General features: G+C 44.3%; 1 protein-coding gene across 4 annotated transcripts in view; it reads left to right on the plus strand.

Annotated features, from left to right (window-relative positions):
- The first annotated feature begins 1,095 nt into the window (after positions 1-1,095).
- Positions 1,096-19,375, plus strand: part of LOC123377422 (schwannomin-interacting protein 1) — a 121,678-nt gene continuing 103,398 nt past the window's right edge. The window contains exons 1-2 of one of the 4 annotated variants that reach the window (XM_045030325.1): positions 1,096-1,423; positions 1,766-2,398. In XM_045030325.1, coding sequence (XP_044886260.1) covers positions 1,784-2,398 — 615 coding nt within the window. In that variant the 5' untranslated portion in view covers positions 1,096-1,423; positions 1,766-1,783. Of the gene's footprint in view, positions 1,424-1,765; positions 2,399-16,048; positions 16,367-19,375 lie in introns of those variants that run through there. The other 3 variants (XM_045030324.1, XM_045030327.1, XM_045030328.1) reach the window with 3 other exon arrangements.

Here is a 19,375-nt window from a genome sequence, read left to right on the forward strand (position 1 = left end):
AGGTGCCTAGAATCCATGAGAGGAGGTGGGTTTGTGTTTTAGTCGATTTGTATGAATCATAATAAAGAATCTTCACAATATAGTCTATTTTATTTTGAATTTCAATGGGACTGGCACCTGAGTGTTTTTAGGTGATTTTGTATATAGGATTTAGGCTACTAAGTGACTTAAGCACTTATGACATTTTTAGCCTTTATTTTTACAGTAGGAGGGACATTTTACAATATGGATATGCCCTGTACAGTGAATAGGAACCTTACTGTCCCCCTGAGCAGAATATAGTCCTCTGGGAGAAGGTTTCAACCACTAAACTGTTACTATATTTGTACTAAATTTATTGTGTTCTTGAGCACTCTTCACTCACAGAACTCAAAGTAATAGAGGAGGGTAAGCCGTGAAACTGAGTCACAGCTGGGGAAGTAGACTGGGTAGTGAACCTCTGGCTGAGCTGGGCCTAGAACCCACGTCTGATTCTGAACCAGGCTTTCTCTACTCAATCTTAGTTAAAAAGACAAGAGAGTTGAAGAGAATAATAATATGACATTGCTTAGCTGGGTGCACTAAGGTACAGCTTGTGTGTTACATTATTGCAGGCTGCTATATAAGTCAGGCATTAATTGCTTCAAAACGTTCTTTAAAATTATTCAAAGAAACCTTGTACATCTGAGACAGGGGTATGATTGCAAAGTGTGCTGGGCTACTTGCACTGGTTGGTACATGTAGATACTGGTATTATATGGCCTTAGTCCTCATTTGCTATAAACTCTTTTTGTGTGGCTTTTGTAATAATAGACTTCATTTCATGGCTGCAGGCGGTTCAAGCTGTGCATGCTGGAGGGCCCGAAAAAGAAAGCAAATGAATGAGAGCCGAAGGGGTGGCTGGATTCCTGCCAGCTCACAACCCGTTTATCAGAAGCTGCTCCAAAGTTCATAGGATCACAATGTGTTTCTCTTCCTACAAAAAAAAGGGGGAATTTGTGACCGTGCCTTACCCGAGTGCAGCTTATTGTTGCCGGGCCAGGTTCCTGTGTGCACATGGTTAGAGGGTGCAGCTCTCAGGGGTTTGCCTGGGAAGGAGCAGTAAGAGGAGAAACAGCCGTTCCAGTCCTCGCCTGAGCTGCAGCGCTGCGCCTTGCCCGGCTGTACCGCAGGGGGCGGTGTGAGCACCAGCCTCCCCGTTGCTTCTTACGCCGGCAGCGTGGGGACGGGACTTCATGCCACGGCTGCCGGCCGAGCTCCCTCCCGCACCCCCCGTTTCGCTGCGCTGCCGGCGGGTCCCCGGCTCAGCGGCTGGACGCGGCAGCCGGGACGTTGCCGCCGCCAGAGGAGCCAGTGGCTGAGCTATGGGGCCAGCCGCCTCCTGACCACACCATGGAGCCCTGACGAAGGCGCCTGCCCCTCCCCTCCCCTCCCCTCCCCGGGGGTGAGCGCCAGGATCCCGGGGGGCGGGGGCACGAGACCCGCTCCCCCAAAGCGGGCGGAGAACGGGCGCCGGTGCTTCCTCCGGCCGGAGCGCGGGGGGGGGAGGTGGCAGGAAACTTTGGGAGAGTCGGGGAAGCCCCTGGCCTGGGGGTGGGGGGGGTGAGAGCCCCTAGAGCAGCCCCCCCCCCCTTGCAAATCTGGACGCGGCGCTAGCTGGGGAGGCACATCCGTGGCCGGGCTTTCTGCGCCCGGAGGCGATGCGCTTCCCGCGGGCGGCGGCCAGACAGGAGGCGGCTGGTTCCTGCTCTCTAATCCGCTGCGTGTTTCCTTCTCTCCCCCTCAGGATTACCGCGAGGATGGGATGGATTTAGGAAGCGACGCGTGCAGCAGCCGCTCCAGCTCCGAGTCCAGCTCCAGCAAAGTCACCCCTTGCTCGGAGTGCAAATCCTCCCCCTCCCCCGGCAGCCTGGACTTGGCGGCCCTGGAGGACTCGGGGGAGGAGGAGGAGGAGGAGGATTACCTGGGGTACGGCAGGAAGGGCACTGCCGCGTGGGAGGAGGACGGGCTCTGCGCCGCCGGCTGCGATGCCAAGGCTGCCAGGCGAAGGAGTTTGGCGGAGGAGCTGGAGGATGTGAGAAGCACCAGCGCCTCCAGCACCATGCCGCCCCCCGCCCCCAACGGCAACCCCCCGGCCCAGGACCTCCGGCAGAACGGCAACGTGGTGCCCCCCAGCCGCAGGACGGGACACCGCGGGGCAGGAGGGCGCAAAGCCCAGCCGGCTGTGGGGAGGCTCCGCGGCGGAGGGGGGGTCGCCCCCGGGCACCCCTTGGACAGCTCCACGGGGGGCATTTGGCTGCAAGAGCAGGAGCCCCAGCTCCCGACTATGGACTGGGAGGCTCTGGAGAAACACCTGGCAGGGTTACAGTTTCAGGAACAGGAGGTACGAAACCAGAGCCAGAAAACAAACTACACCTCAGTAAGTTGGTCCCCGTTATCCGCAAGGTCTGTGGCTTTGGGGCGGGAGCGAGGGAGGGCGAGTCGGAGTACAGGGAATTACTTATGGTGACAAGGCATGTTACTAGGCAGTGAGTCACACGTCCCTCGCAGAGATCCATACGGAGCATTGCCATAGATGGTAATTGGGCAAATCGCTGTTGCCCTTTAATTGTGACGGGGTTTTTTCATCCTTCCAACCTGGGAGGGCAGCTTATTGAATGCAACATTGTTGCTAGTAAGAAGCTTCATTGTGTGTGAATCTAGATCTGTCCCCTTTCTTGCAGATCTGCAAAGAATGTCTGTCTTTCTGCAGCCTCTTTCATTTGTTCAGCTGTGGAAGGAATTGCTTGACTCTGACCTGCCCGCCCCTGGCTTGGATCAGGGAGCCAGGGTGTGTGTCTGTTGAACAGATCAAGCCGGTGACTCAGTGACCATTTGTAACGTATTGTGAATTCTGAGATTTTGGTGGGGCTCAGTGGCACTTCCTGTTTCTTATCAGACAGACACCTGGCTGGATACAGGAAAGCCAGACAATGTGGGTGGCATCAGGAGTGGGTGGAATACACATAAGCAGGAGTCTTAGGCCATCTAGTACAAGGGTTCTCAACCTTTTTCTTTCTGAGCCCTCCCGCCACGCACACCATGCTATAAAAACTCCATGGCCCACCTGTGCCACAATAACTGGTTTTCTGCATATAAAAGCCAGAGCTGGCATTAGGGGGTAGCAAGTCAAATAGTTGCCTGGGCCCCATGCCACCGGGGCCCCAGCAAAGCTAAGTTGCTCAGGCTTCAGCTTCAGCCCCAGGTGGCAGGGTGGAGCTCAGGGCCCTGGGCTTCAGCCCCATACAGTGGGGCTTCATCTTTCTACCCTGGGCCCTAATGAGTCTAATGCTGGTCCTGCTTGGTGGCACCCTTAAACCTGCTCTCGGGGCCTCCCAGACCCCTGGTTGAGAACCACTGATTTAGTACACTTCCCAATATGGCCCTGGGGGCGGGTCTCTCCTTTTTGAAGGGTGTTTCCCTGGTTGCTTTATTTTGAGGTATAGCAACAATTGCAACCCAAGCATTTAAATCTGTACCTTAGCCAAGAAGGATTGCATACTTTAACCTAGCAGTCCTAGCTAAAGTATGTGGCAACAGTTACAATATGCTTGTCATTTGGTACCTTGCCTTGGGGTGTGGTTTGAGTATACAGGGCCTCAGGCTACTGGAAATTGGATGCCTGCACTTCGACTTTAGAGCATGAGGACAAGTAAAAGCATTTCTCAGTGTAAATGGTATTGCTAATACTAAAAGAGGGAAGGGAATGTTTTCTTTGCCTAGCAGAACCTGGTTGTAAGACCCCCACTTTGTGTTTCAAATGTGTTTCCTTTAATCACTGCTGTATAGCAGATTTTCATAGCTATTCTTTTCATCAGCGTTCAGCAAATATCTTAAAGCAGCAACCAAAAATTATCATTGCTAGACACAAAGTTATTACAGTGTTAGAAAAAAACATCTCCTGGTTAATGTCTATATTTTATTTGAAACAGATTTTAGAAAGTATGAAGCTAAAGAACAACATTTTGCTTGTATTCTGTTGTTGTTGCAACTGCAACAAATAATACAATGGCTTTTAGTTTCAACAATAAGAGATGCTGATGTTACTTCATTTTAAGTATGGCCTATCCTTGATGATGATTTTATATATGCTGTGAAAGTTGTCTTTGTGTGTGAGCGTATGTATGTGTGTGAATTTAGTTGCCTATTCTTTGAGGGATTAAATGGCATTGGCTTCCCTAAACAGCTCTTCCAATGAACTACTCCTAACTGACCAGAACGGTGGTATTCCAGTCCCGAGCTGCTGTTGAGCAGAGACTGTCACACACAGTAATGGCCGTTAATTTTATTTTATTTTATTTTATTTTTGTGTGAGAGCTGAACAAAATCACCTAAAACATCAAACACGTTTTCACTTGTAACCTGACCCAGAACTGGAACCCAGTACTCCAGAGATTTAAGAACCACAGTCGAGATGGAAACTAATTCAATCATATAACTATTTGGAAGGACAAAAACAGTATATTGTGAAATCTCATACTATATGATTTAGTATACAAAGTAATAATTTTGGAGTCTTTCAGGAAGAAAAAGAAACTAGCAGATATTTACTCTCCAGTAAGCAGTTGTCAGTGGTGGGTTGGGTGTACAGCATTCTGTTCAGGGAGATATGAAATCCCATTCATTAAGAATTGTTTTCATAATATGTAAATTAAAAGAAGGCATGACATTCCCTGAACTTCTCTCTAAAACCATTGGAAGTACATTCAAAAACTGCTTTAAGACGGATAGTAAGACTGATGTATGCTCCGTTAACCTCCACCTTATAACTTCACTTTCCTAGGGCTTGATTCTGTAAGGTGCTCTGCAACCTCACTTCTTACTGATATCAGCTGAAGAAAGGGTGCTGACTACTTGCAACTTTGGCCTTCTAGTTAGGCTTCTAGGACTTTATATCATACTTACTGTCTGTGTTTTGAAATGACTTTTTGAATGAATCATTCCTTGACTATTACAAATGATTTTTTAAAAATCTTGTGGTTATTGGATATTGTAATTAGGACAGTCTGGTAGCATCACAGCTGCCACACAATGCATTTTTAAAAGACCAGACTTGGAACTAAGGGTGAGCTAATAACAGCAGCATGTAGAGAGTGTGGGAATAAAATCACTGAACCCAGGACTTTTTGGGTGCTCTTGTAATTGATAGTGGCTTATTCAGAAACTCCGCTTTTTTTTTTTTAAGTCGTTTCTATCCTTTATTGTTATGATGACGATCTCACCAATGTAAACTGATGTACTCTTACTTTTGGTCACTCAAGCTTACAGAAAACCATCTCTAACTAAGCAGCAGCAGCAGCAAATGTAGGAACTCTTCCTTTCTAGTTGGGTGCTTGCCTAAGTGAGGTGTTACCCTGAAAGATTTTTGGATCATTGCCATTTGCAACAATTTGTAAACTGATGTACTCTTACTTTTGGTCACTCAAGCTTACAGAAAACCATCTCTAACTAAGCAGCAGCAGCAGCAAATGTAGGAACTCTTCCTTTCTAGTTGGGTGCTTGCCTAAGTGAGGTGTTACCCTGAAAGATTTTTGGATCATTGCCATTTGTAATAATTTTAGCACTTACATTTAAGAAAAAATGCTAATTGGAGCCAATGCACTAAAAAACAAACCAAACATTATCTGTCTTGGACCGACTCTTCCCCTTTATCTAGTATTAGTGCTTTGACTACCCTTTCTCCAAACCAGAATCCTCCCACTACACTACCTGTACTTGGTGTAGCACCTTGCCTCCTGCCTGGAGGATGAGCACATAGCTCCTCTTTGTTTAGCTGCTACAAACATTGATCACCATGCAAGGGATTCCATGGAAGCCTGATCTGTGCTACAGAATCACACTGTTGTTCCAGTGATGGAAGTTGCAGTTTGGGTGCAGTACAGGCCCACACAGACACACAGCACTCCTTGTAAGTACTGCAGTAGCACTGCTTTCTGTAAATCAGATCAGGCTAAGGAGACTAGGCTCGCATCTCCAGAGACGCAGCACATACACATTTTCTTTCTCATTGCTGACCTGCCTGTCAGCTTAAGCTCACAGTTGGCATTTCCCATTTTTATAAATGTATCAGTGTTACGGTATGTGAAGTACTGGAAGAATTCCTGATAATTGTAATCAATTTCCCCCCCTGCAGTTTTCCAGCATCCTTGGGAACAACAATATGTGTAGCTCATTGTGGCGGCCTTTCTCTTTTTCCATGCATATTTCTGTTGATGTATTTGAACATTTATTTGGCTTATGTGCTTCAGTTTTGTGAATCCATCAAAACCACTAAGCTACTACAGGAATCTCATTTCTGTGATCTCAGTCCTGGATCTGTTCCTTCTAATTAGCATCTGTGCCTTATGGGCATAGTTTAGAACAGGTATGTATACTGTAATAGACTGCTTGAAGTGCAGATAGACTCATATTTTTACAGATCCTCATTTTCTATCATAGAGAAGGTCAGGGTGACTAAATAATGGGGAAGTGGGGTATCTCTGCTATCGTGGCCAGTTTAACAATAACTGTTTTGCTGTGCTCTCCTGCAGTAACGTTCTCTCTAACCTCCATTCACTCAGCTCTATTCCATCTCCAGGAAGGGTTTTCCCTCATCTCTTGGGGCGTGCCTACACTACAGTTAAAAACCTGGCGTTAGCCCATGACAGCTGCTTGGTTTTGCAGGGCTTTGGCTAACAGGCCGTTTAATTGCGCTATAGATATTTGGGCTCGGGCTGGAGCTCAGGCTATAGGACCCAGTGAGGTGGGAGAGTCCCAGAACTTGGATTGCAGGTGGAATTGGAACATCTACAGTACAATTAAACAGCGCTGCGAGCCTGAGCCCCGTGAGCCCGCTTCTGCTGGAACAGGCCAGCTTTGGGTGTATAATTACAGTTTAGACATACCCTTTGAGGCGGGGAGCCCATGTGCTTCTTCCCCTGCTGTTTCTTGGTGTTGAGAGTTCTCTCCAGCTTCCCCATGCTGGACATTAACAGACCTTTCCCCCCATCATCCAACCTGATATTAGAGATATTTCTCCTTGCACACATCTTCTTGGCTGTCAGGGTCTTTCGGACTGAGGAGGCGGAGCGGGGACTCAAAGAAACGTCATGTCCTTATCTGCCTAGTTTGAAGTGAATTTCTCCCAAATTTTCCCAGGTTTTCTTAGAGGATGGGAGAGCAGGCATAGCAGAGCACAAGTGTCCCTTTCTTCATCTTTCAGTCTGGTGCAATTTGAGAAAGCTGCAGATCCTTCTGTTTAGGCCAGAGCTGCTGCTGCAGGTGAGGAATTGAGACCAGAGAGATCAAGTTACTTGTTCAGTTATACAAGAAGCATGTGGAAGAACTGGGAATTGAATCCGGGTTTCCTGAGTCCAGTTCAGTGCCATAAACACAAGACTATACCCTCCTTTTCTTTATGAAACTCCTATAAATATTACATAATTAATTCTAGGTTACTTGCAGAAACCTGTGACAGGAACTTCAGATATAATAATATTAAGTAAAATCTGAAGTCTTAGAAGGATTCAGATAGAGTTAGGATTCCTGATTTGACTTCTGGGGTCAGCTTCTAAGGCAGTGGTTCTTAAATGTCTGTAGTAGTGACCCCTTTCACAGAGCAAGTCTCTGAGTGTGACACCCTTATAAACTAACACTTTTTAAATATACTTAACACTATTATAAATGCTGGAGGTGAAGTGGGCTTTGCGGGTGGAGGCTGACAGCTTGCAACCCGCTACGTAATAACCTCATGACCCCCAGTTTGAGAGTCCCTGTGCTAAGGCATTATCAGCTAATTTTAGGTGACTCACTCCTTAAGAGAGTTTTTTTGTAAACCCAGATAGAAACAGAAACATTTTCATTGTTTTTTCCTGAATTGACAGGGTTTGTGTGGGTTTTTTTTTTGTTTTTGTTTTAAATATATAAATATTCCTTGCATTGGTGAAAACTCAGATATTTTCTTTGCCCATGAGTATCATAGTTTGAAACTGATTTGTACATAACTGACTGAAAACTGAAACCAAGTAGTTTTATTTTTTTTGCCAAAGTTAAGTGAAATGCAAAAAGAAATTAGATTTTAAAAATTATTTTAGTTGTAGTAATCTAAAGTAGTGTTGGTAACAGGAGTGAGTGTGTGTGTGTAGGTTTTAATATTGATTGACAGTGGTCCTTCTAGTAGTGAATATTAATGAGATTCCCCTGTAGATTCTGTGAGATGTTATCCAAAGAACAGCCAGCACGAGCCTGATTACAAATTGGGGAAATTCAAAATTCTTTTAGAATTAGTATTTATTTTTAAACTCTCTTTGGCATTTTCCAAGAGAAGATTCTACCAATGCCTAATACTTAAGGATTAGTTAATACTCTGGCTGCCTTATGACCTGAGTACTGGATGAGTGACAAATTCACTTTAGCTAATTGTTCATTCAATATTTCAGGTCCTCACTCTCCCAAATATTCCAGTTTATAGTAGGTCCTCTTCCTCTTTCAGAGTTTTGTTGACTAATTTGAGATTGCGTTATCCGCTCTGAACTAGTGGTCCTGTTCACTTTAATACTCATGTATTTGAAACCAGATTTTAAGAACAGCTCTGACCAGACTCTACTGTAATATGGGTTGCACTAATCTATATCTGTATCTCTCACTAATTAATTAAAAAAAAAGTTAGTTATGTTAAGAACTTTGTTAAAGCCATGCTATAGTTGGTTAGTCTATGGCATGACTTCTGCTAATTAATTATTCAAAAAATGTTTCCTATCCACACTGAACGCTTCGCCCTTTACCTATGCTTACTCCCCACCACCACCCTGAAATTGGCCATTGTTTCTCCCTGTAGCAGCAACAGTGGAAGCACTAATTGCATCATTGTTTCCTTGTGCTCCCCCTGTCTGTTATATCTTCCTGTTTGCCTTTTGTTAGTCAGCTTAGATTGTAAGCTCTGTGGAACAAAGATGATCTTTTGGTTATGTTTGTATCATATAGAATATCAGGGTTGGAAGGGGGGACCTCAGGAGATCTAGTCCAACCCGCTGCTCAAAGCAGGACAAATTCCCAGACAGTCTTTTTTTTTTTTTTTTTTAAACCACAGTTCCCTAAATGGCCCCCTCAAGGATTGAGCTCACAACTCTGGGTTTAGCAGGCTAATGCTCAAACCACTGAGCTATCCCGCCCCCCCGTCTAGTAAGTCTGTTGATTAATCGCAGTTAATTCACACAATTAACTCAAAAAAATTAATTGGGATTAAAAAAATTAATCATGATTAATCACAGTTTTAATGTCACTGCTAAACAATAGAATACCAATTGACATTTATTAAATGTTTTGGATGATGATCTACGTTTTCATATATATTGTATTCTGTGTTGTGATTGAAATCAAAGTGTATATTATTTTTGATAAATATTTGCACTGTAAAAATGATAAAAATATTATTTTTTGTTTATCATTTTTAAATTCACCTCATGCAAGTAATGTAGTACAATCTCTGTTGTGAAAGTGCAATTTACAAATGTAGATTTTTTTGTTACATGTCTGCACTCACGAAACAATGTAAAACTTTAGAGCTTACAAGTGCACTCAGTCCTACTTCTTGTTCAGCCAGTCGCTCAGACAAACAAGTTTGTTTATATTTACAGGAGCTAATGCTACCCTCTTCTTATTTACAATGTCACCAGAAAGTGAGAACAGGCCGTTTGCATGGCACTTTTGTAGCAGGCATTGCAAGGTATTTACGTTCCAGATATGCTAAATCGGTGGTCCCCAACCTTTTTCGTCTGGCAAGTGCCAGATAAGCCATGGAGGACCATGGCAGCGGACGAGCATCCGCCGAAAGGCCGCTGACAAGCGGCAATGTCAATAGGCGTTGCCGCCAAAATACCGCTGACAAGCAGCAGCATCCAGAGGCGTCACCACCGAAAATCAGCAGCATTTCGGCGGCAACGCCTCTGGATGACGCTGCTTGTTGGAGGCATTTCAGCAGATGCTTGTTTACTGGCCAGTACGCGGGCACACTTAGACGCCCTGGCGGGCACCATGGCACCCGTGGGCACTGAGTTGGTGACCCCTGTGCTAAATATTCATATGCCCCTTAATGCTTTGGCCACCATTCCAGAGGACATGCTTCCATGCTGATGATGCTCGTTCAAAAAGAAATGCATTAATTAAATTTGTGACTGAACTCCTTGGGGAGAATTGTATGCCCCCTGCTCTGTGTTACCCACATTCTGCCGTTTATTTTATGTTATAGCATTCTTGGATGATGACCCAGCATATGTTGTTCATTTTAAGAACACTGCAGATTTCACAAAACACAAAGAAAGTACCAATGTGAGATTTCTAAAGATAGCTACGGCACTTGACCCAGCATTTAAGAATCTGAAGTGCCTTCCAAAATCTGAGAGGGACGAGGTGTGGAGCATGCTTTCAGAAGGCTTAAAAGAGCAACACTCCAATGCGGAAACTACAGAATCCGAACAACCAAAAAAGATAATCAATCTTCTGCTGGTGGCATCTGACTCAGATAATGAAAATGAACATGAATCAGTCTGTACTACTTTGGATTGTTGTCGAGCAGAACCCATCATCAGCATGGACGCATGTCCCCTAGAATGGTGGTTGAAGCATGAAGGGACATATGAATCTTTAGCGGATCTGGCACATAAATATCTTGTGATGCTGGCTACAACAGTGTCATGAGAACCCTTGTTCTCACTTTCACGTGATATTGTAAACAAGAAGCAGGCAGCATTATCTCCTGCAAATGTAAACAAACTTGTTTGTCTGAGCGATTGGCTGAACAAGTAGGACTGAGTGGACTTGTAAGCTCTAAAGTTTTACATTGTTTTATTTTTGAATGCAAGTTTTTTTTTACACAGTTCTACGTTTTGTAAATTCAACTTTCATGATAAAGAGATTGTATAACAGTTCTTGTATTGGGTGATTTGAAAAATGTTTTTTTATAATGCAAATACTTTTAATCAAAAATTAATATAAAGTGAGCACTGTACCCTTTATATTCTGTTTGTAATTGAAATAAATATATTTGAAAATGTAGAAAATGTCCCAAAATATTTAAATAAATAGTATTCTATTATTGTTTAACAGTGCGATTAATCATGATTAATTTTTTAATTGCTTGACAGCCCTAATATCTAGCCTAGTGAGCCTCAGTCATGGACTAGGGCCCCCTGGCACTCTTGCACAACTAATATCCAGCCTTGTGTCTAGGCTTGTTCTGAACACAATTGTTAAAATGCCTGCAGCCTCTTCTCTCTTGTTTGTAATAGAGAGACCACCAGTAGACTTGAACGGATAGCAGCAGCAGTGGGAAATTATAAAACAAATTACTAGTGCAGACACATCCTAAAACTGTGCTGACTGTATTTTATGTGCTGATGATTGTCAAAGGGGCTTTAAAATAAGGCTCCAGTGTTCTCCAAGGGAGCAATATCGTATAATTTGTTAGATCATTTTTTAAAGAAAAAATATGCTTATATACACATTCTTCTGATGTGGGCTGTGTTTAAACTAGGAGCTCTGAGGTTGGACATGTGTCATCTTACCAGTCACCTGAGTTATGAAGATACACGTACAAGTGGTAGGGTCCAACTTCCTGGAGTAAGGGAGTATTTCTGGGACTTTTTGGATCCCTTAGAAGAATTTAAATTCCTTTAAAATGTTAATCTTCCTCAGATTTGTACAGTGTGTTGAATAATTTCATCAGCTGCTACTGAGTGACCTGGAAGTTACGCTGTGTCACATTTTTCATAACATTTTGCTAGGTTGTGGATGAATGCTGGGCCGGTGCAAGGAATTTTCGTGCCCTAGGCGAAACTTCCACCTTGAGCCACCCCCCCACCCAGCTAACCCCCCCACTGTCCCACCCCTGTGGCAGCTAACCATGTCCCCCGCCCCTCCCACCCGAGGAACCCCCCCCCCCCCCACGGCAGCTAACCCGGCCCAGGGAGACTTCCACCCCCCCACTGGAAGCTAACCCCACCCCCCTCCACGGCAGCTAACACCACCCGGGGAGCCCCCCTGAAGAAGCTAACCCCGCCTGGGGAGCCCCCCCCCGTGGCAGCTAACCCCACCCGGGGAGCCCGCCCCAGCTCTCCTCCACTGAGCACACCGGCGCTGCTCTAATTCTCCTCCCCTCCCAGGCTTGCGGCGCTCATTGGAGGAGACTTAGAATGGGGGCTGTGTGCTCCACAGAGGAGGCAGAATGGAGGTGATCTGGGGTGGGAAGCAGTTCCCCTGTGCACGCCCCCCCCCCCCGTTACTGTGGGCGGCCCTCCCCATGCTCCCCCGCCCCAGCTCACCTCCGCTCCACCTCCTCGCCTGAGCGGGCTTTTAGGCACCCCCAACCGCTAGGCGCCCACCTAGTTTGCCTCAGTGATTGCACTGGCCCTGGATGCATGTGAAAGTGTTAACTTGACAAACTCATTACATTCATTTGTTTCTTCATATTGCAGCATTAATGACATATTAAAGAGAGACTGCCCTCCTGTAAACCAATTCTAACTTGCATAGATCATGCTTTGGATTTATGGGTTGCTTTAGACACCTCTTAAGCATCTTAGCCTTCATCTGATAAAGAAATTACATCTTTTCAGAAGATACTTAATGCTTAGAACATTCCTTCACAACTATTTTGGACTAATCTCATCATCCAGGTGCTAGAAATCTGCTGCCAATATTTCTTCTTTACTCTCTTTTCAATTACTGAGTCTTAGCTGCATTAGAAAGAATACCAAACATGTCATGACATGATTTATAGTACTTAGTATCTGTTGTATTACAAACTTCTTTTGTGAATAGGAAGCAATCCCCTTCTATTTGCAGCCTTCTTAGCATTAATGGGCTTAATACCGTTTTTCATCATGTCTCTGTGGAAGATAACTACGATCAAGAGCGTATTTTCTGAAACTGATACAATGTGTATTTCATAGTCTCTAAAAGCCTGAAAAAACTAGTAAATTGACTTAGCAAGATGACTTTTACCTTTTTAAAAATGACTCTAGCGCTTGTGGTGGTTGCTGGATTGATGGCACTAGAAAATGAATTCTGGTGTCCATGGAACAGGTTTACAGTGGGCAATGGTAACACAAGCTTATTTTTTCAGCCCCTGGAACTGTTCCTCAATGCAGATCCGAGGTAGCTTCCTGTAAAAGGGCGCTTCATTCTCCGTGCAGCTTTTCATCCACTCAGCCTTTAAACTCTTTCTATGTACACTGTCAAGAAGCATGCTGCATATGGCGCTTTCTAATGTGAATATACTTGTTCACTACTAACTAAACTGAAACACACCAGTTAACTCCACGCAGACCACTGAGTAATCTTCAGACAATAACAATTTGGTTACTTCTTAATTTAGCAGGATTTGAACATAAGAATAGCCATACGGGGTTAGATCAGTTCATCTAGTACAGTATCCTGCCTTCTGACAGTGGCTAATGCCAGATTCTTCCAAGGGAATGATCAGAATAGGGCTATTATCAAGTGATCCATCCCCTGTCATCCAGTCTTAACTTGTGGCAGAGTTGTAGAGACACTCAGAGGTGTAGAGACACTCAGAGCATGGAATTACATCCCTAACCATCTTGGCTAATTGGACCTATCCTCCAGGAACTTAACTATATATTTTTTGAACCCAGTTATACTTTTGGATTTCATAACATCCCATGGCGTTGAGTTCCACAGGTTGCCTGTGCATTGTATGAAGAAGAATTTCCTTAGGTTTCCTTAATTTCATTGGGTGACTTCTGGTTCTTGCATTCTGTGGGGTAAAGAGGCAAAAGAGTTTTAAAAAACAAAACAAAACTCTTTTTCTCCACACCATTCATGATTTTGTACACCTCCATCATATTCCCCCTTAGTAGTCTCTTTTCCAAGCTGAATAGTCCCAGTCTTAATCTCTCCTCATATGGAAGCTGTTCCATATCCCTAATAATTTTTGTTGCCCTTCTCTGTTCTTTTTGCAATTCGTAATATCTTTTTTGAGATGGGGCAACCAGAACTGCATGCAGTATTAAAGGTGATAGTGTGCCATGGATTTATATAGTGGTGTTCTATTTTCTGTCTTATTATCTATCCATTCACTAATGGTTCTTAACATTGATAGCTTTTTGGACTTCTACTGCCCATTGAGCAGATCTTTTTGGAGAGCTATCCACAATGGACTCCAAGAGCTCTTTCCTGAGTGGTAACAGCTTATTCAGAACCCATCAATTTGTATGTATAGTTGGGATTATGTTTTCCAGTGTGCATTACTTTGCATTTATCAACATTGCATTTCATCTGCTATTTTGATGCCCCCAGACACCCAGTTTTGTGAGGTTACTTTGTAACTCTTCACAGTTAACTATCTTGAGTAATTCTGTATCAGCTGCAAACTTTGCCACCTCACTGTTTACCCCTTTTCCCACATCATTTATGAATATATTGAACAGCACTGGTCCCGGTACAGATCTTTGGGGGACTCCTGCTATTTACCTCTCTCCACTGTGAAAACTGAGCATTTATTCCTACTCTTAGTTTCCTTCTTTTAACCAGTGAGAGGATCTTCCCTTGTACCCCATGACTGCTTACACAACAATCAGAAGATGAAGTTTTCTATATCCCACCATCAGTCTTCTGAGTCATCCAGTTCTTACGATCTTCTTTGACTTACATAAACTGGCAGAATGCTCTTTACTTTCTCCAGGAGGCTTCAGGGATCCCATTCAGAGGGAAAACAAAGTGGGTGAGGTAGAAGCTCAGGACTAGATCTATACCAATAAAAACATTTGCCTCCTATGCATAGATTAGTTCTGTGGGCATCTTGAGGGTTTTAGGATTTTTTTTGCTCTTTTTTGGACACTGAGACCTTCAGGAGAGTTTATAATGTAGAGTTATAATACAGGATTAAATCCTTAAAGCAAAGTATTTAAATTAATCTTTTTGGTGTTGGAGAAGAAGTGGGTTTTAAGGAGAGGGAGACTGGCTCTGAAAGGAGACTTTAGGCATAGGGGGTGCACGGAGGAGCAGCTGCGCACACACAAGATTGCCAGGAGGAAATAAGGGAATAATTAGGCCGGTCGGTGCCTTGGAGTGTGTGAAAGGATGAGCAAGGGTGCCTTCGTACTTTACAGTCAGACTATCAGAAAGTGCTGGGTGGACCAGCAGCTCTTTCTGCTGGGAAGAGAAAGTGGAAGTTGGAATTTTATTTGTCAGCCTAGCTCAGTTACATAATACAATTTACTGCAATAGAGGGAAGCTTCCATTTAATCTGGGGAGGTTGTCCACATTATGCACACAGTAACACTTGATTTGTGCACATGTGCAGTGACAGATCTTTGACTCTAAACAAGAGGAATATTGTGTCTCTTCCGCTGTCTGGGAGGTTGAGTTGTTCTGCCATTAGTGGTTTATTTGCTCACTGCTTTGAGGGAGGAGCATTTAATAGTTTGGAAGCGTGGGGACAACATGCTTGACTCTTTCATGCTTATAAAGTGTGCATTTGTCAGTTTTTGTCCAGGAAAACTTAAACATGCTCTTTCCTCCACTTTTACCAGTAGACAAGTTCATTTTGAAAATGAGCATCTGGTTTAAAATACTGAGCTGTAACTTCTTTCTACCTATATTGCTCTTGCAACTTAAGAGCACAACAGGATGAATATTGAATGACCATCTCCCTCCATCTGATCACTTTTATAGGGTCTATCATTTCATTTAATTAATTAATTTAATCATTTAACTTGTCAAAAATTGATTTAATGAGCAGTTTTGAGCAGTGAAAATGATTATTTTGGCAAGAAAGCTTCACAAAGCACAATCAATATTTGTTTTCTGTCTTAGTTGACAGCAAAAATGAATATTTTCATTAGCCTGAGAAAATATTGTCTTTAACCAAACAATAGGTTGGTTGCTTTGCATGGCTTATTTTGCAGATGTAATTGGTTGTAATAACTGATGTGATGTGATGTAATGGTTGATACATCATTGATTCATTCGCAGCATAATGTGGCAAAGTGACAGTGTACTTTGGCCACTTTCCACCCGACTCAAAGGTTAGATGAGGCTGGCAATATTAATGATTTGACCAAAAGGCGCATTGTCATTTAGCTAAGAAAACACTCTAATATGCAGTGTAAAGTTTCTTGAAGACCATTTTGAATTCCATAGATCCAAAGGATGTTTTTTCTGAAAGTAGTTCAGCAAGATCACTCTAGTTATTCAGTTCAGCTCAAAGTTTTGTTGCCACTACAGAGGCTTTCATTAATGAAAGTGTATGTGAGATAGCAAAAGTTTTGATAAATGGCTGTTCTGTATATGAGTACTCAACACACATATTATGGATACAAATAAGTTGACTGCACTTCATAATCGTTGGGTAAGTGACTATTTCATACAATATGTCGAGATAGTTAAAATGAATTGATAGAGTTTGTGCAGACTTTGTGAGTTCAGCTACCAATAAAAGTCTTTTTAATATGCTTGTTTTGTGGTAGGGAAACTGCTACTCTTAGTTGAAATGATTGGAAGGAAAGTAACTGAGTTCAAGTATTTGTACTTGGTATAGAAATTAGCAGCATACTAAAATCTTATATTCTAAAAAAGAAAATTGATTTGTTTTTAGAATACATTTTACTAACAGTTCATTTCCCCGAAGCAGACTCTGTTTATTTTGTGTCAGGGAAAAGCCTACTTCAAAAATATACTTTCTTTGTTGTAATTTTTGGAACCAAAATGTTTTGTAGTCTAGTATGTGGGGGTGCAGGCACTTCAATGTTTCTTATTTGCTTACATTGAAGTGAAAGCTTGAATCTTTTGTTGGGACAGCAGTAGGAAGCAAAAATATACACTTGAGATGATAATATTTATACATCTGGCACTTGAAAGTCAGATACAATAAATGAAAGAGTTAGGGATTTTAATACTCATAAATGACACATGCTGCATATAACTTATTTTTAGTGTTGAAGGGAAACATTTGGTGTGAAAATGAAATACTAACTTTCTGCCTTTCAGCAAAATAGTATGGAAAATATAACACCTGGCATTATAGAAAATTAGAATATAGAATCTAAGCTAGTTATCTTATAAAAGAGATCTTGTAAACTGAGGATAATATTGAAAAGTATAAAAAGAGGTCTCTTTATTCAAGGTAGCATAAAACATCTTCTGAATTGAGGAATGAACTTTCCAAATTGCAGGCTCCGTCCATACCAGATAAAATCATGACCAGGGCAAATGAGTTTGCTGCTAACAAAGATTGTCAATAATAAATATAAGACTTTCCATGCCCAAAGTCCTCTGTATATAATACAGTGAATATTGCAGACAAAAGGAATACAGCCTGAGTGCAGTTAGAGAGAAGATACGAAAGAGGGCCAAAACATAAATTCATAGTCTCCCTCCAGCTGTATTAAACAAGAAATAACAGCCTCCCACCAAATACTTAAAAAAAAAAAAAAAAAAAAAGCAAGAAAGAAAGAAAAAAAAAAAAGCGAGGGAAAGCGCCTCAACCAGAAAGCTGGTACACAGTTGGTCTGGCATATGTCCAGAAGGAAAGCAAGTGGAGAAGGCCCTGCCCTCTTCAACACTCCAGAATTATATCAGAGGATGGTCGACTCCGAATCAAGTCACTCATTGCTGCCACAGCAACAGAATTTAGGGCCGGTAGACAGTTCCTCAGATAGACAGGTTCTTTTTTAAATGGTATTAGTAAAACTCTGAAAAGCTTAACATATATGGTATAGGTTAGAACAGGGGTCGGCAACCGGTGGCTCGCCAGGGTAAGCACCCTGGCGGGCCGGCCCGGTTTGTTTATCTGCCGCGTCAGCAAGTTCGGCCGATCGCGGCTCCCACTGGCCGCGGTTCGCGGTCCCAGGCCAATGCGGGAGGCAGGAAGCCGCGGCCAGAACATCCCTCGGCTCGCGCCGCTTCCTGCCTCCCGCATTGGCCTGGGACCGCGAACCGCGGCCAGTGGGAGCCGCGATCGGCCGAACTTGCCGACGCGGCAGATAAACAAACCGGGCTGGCCCGCCAGGGTGCTTACCCTGGCGAGCCGCGAGCCACCGGTTGCCGACCCCTGGGTTAGAATGACAACAGCAAAGCAAAACAATGATTTTATTTTTCTCTTGTTACTACAAAACTGATGCTTCTGGTGATTTATTTCTGCTAGTTAGAAAATATAAAGAGCAATGCTTGTTTAGTGATTATTTTCAAGGTTTGGTTAGAAACAAGGTCAAAAATCAAATGTATGTGTTAGTTTTCTTCGCCGGACAGATGTCTTTATTTCTCAGTTTCTCTTTCTTTTATTTACCAGAAAAAATTGCAATAGTATTTTTGTTGAGAGTTTCTCCGTGTGACATTAAAGGAACAAAACATTTATTTATCATCACGTGAAGGTCCACAGAGCCAGGGCGGCTCTAGGTATTTTGCTGCCCCAAGCACGGCAGGCAGGCAGGCTGTCTTCGGCAGCTTGCCTGCGGGAGGTCCCCGGTCCCGCGGATTTGGCGGCACACCTGCGAGAGGTCCACCGAAGCCGTGGGACCAGCGGACCCTCCGCAGGTATGCCGCCGAAGGCAACCTGCCTGCCGCCCTCGCGGCAACCGGCAGAGCGTCCCCCATAGCTTGCCACCCCAGGCACGCGCTTGGCGTGCTGGTGCCTGGAGCCGCCCCTACACAGAGCTGTTACAATGGGTATTTCTGCCTGCCTCGGGACTAGATCTGCTGGTCACTGGCAGCAAGGGAATGCCTTGCCACCTGAAGTTCCTGCCAGTTTTCACCACCTCCTTAGCATTGGGTGGCTCAGCCAGGGCTCCCTGCTGCAGAGCTTTTCTGAGGGGAGTCCCAGTCATGTCCCAGGGCTGCATATGCCTTTTGAGGAGTTTCACCCCTCAGCTCTGCTTCCCCTTCTCAGATGTGGCTGTAGCTGATGCCCGTGCAGGCTTCAGGGAAAGAGGTAGGCCATGGAAGCCGAACACATAAGGAAAAGGCTGTCTCCTGCTCCAGCCCCTTACTTGTTGTGTATCTTGGCCATCTCTGTGGGCAGATGGCGGTTTTCCCTCCGTCAGCCCACCCACCACTATAGGCGCAGGAAATAGAGGTTCACGGGGTGCTGCAGCACCCCCAGGTTATGCAACCAGTGTCCCGGCTGCCGATCCTGCTCTCCTGCTGCCCAGGGTCCCGACTGCGGGCCCTGTGTTCCTGCCGCAGGGGGTCCCAGCCGCTGGCCTCGCTGCTGCCAAGGGGATCCACTGCCAGCCTTAGGTCCTGCTTGGCTGCCGGCCCTGCATGCAGGGTTCCACCCAGCTGCCGGAGCACCAGGGGCTCTGCTACCAGCCCCAGGGGGCCCGCCAGGCCGCTGGCCTCACCCCAGCCTTCTCTGCCTGAC

Source organism: Mauremys mutica, chromosome 9, assembly GCF_020497125.1.
Source record: "Mauremys mutica isolate MM-2020 ecotype Southern chromosome 9, ASM2049712v1, whole genome shotgun sequence".
Lineage (NCBI taxonomy): Eukaryota > Metazoa > Chordata > Testudines > Geoemydidae > Mauremys > Mauremys mutica.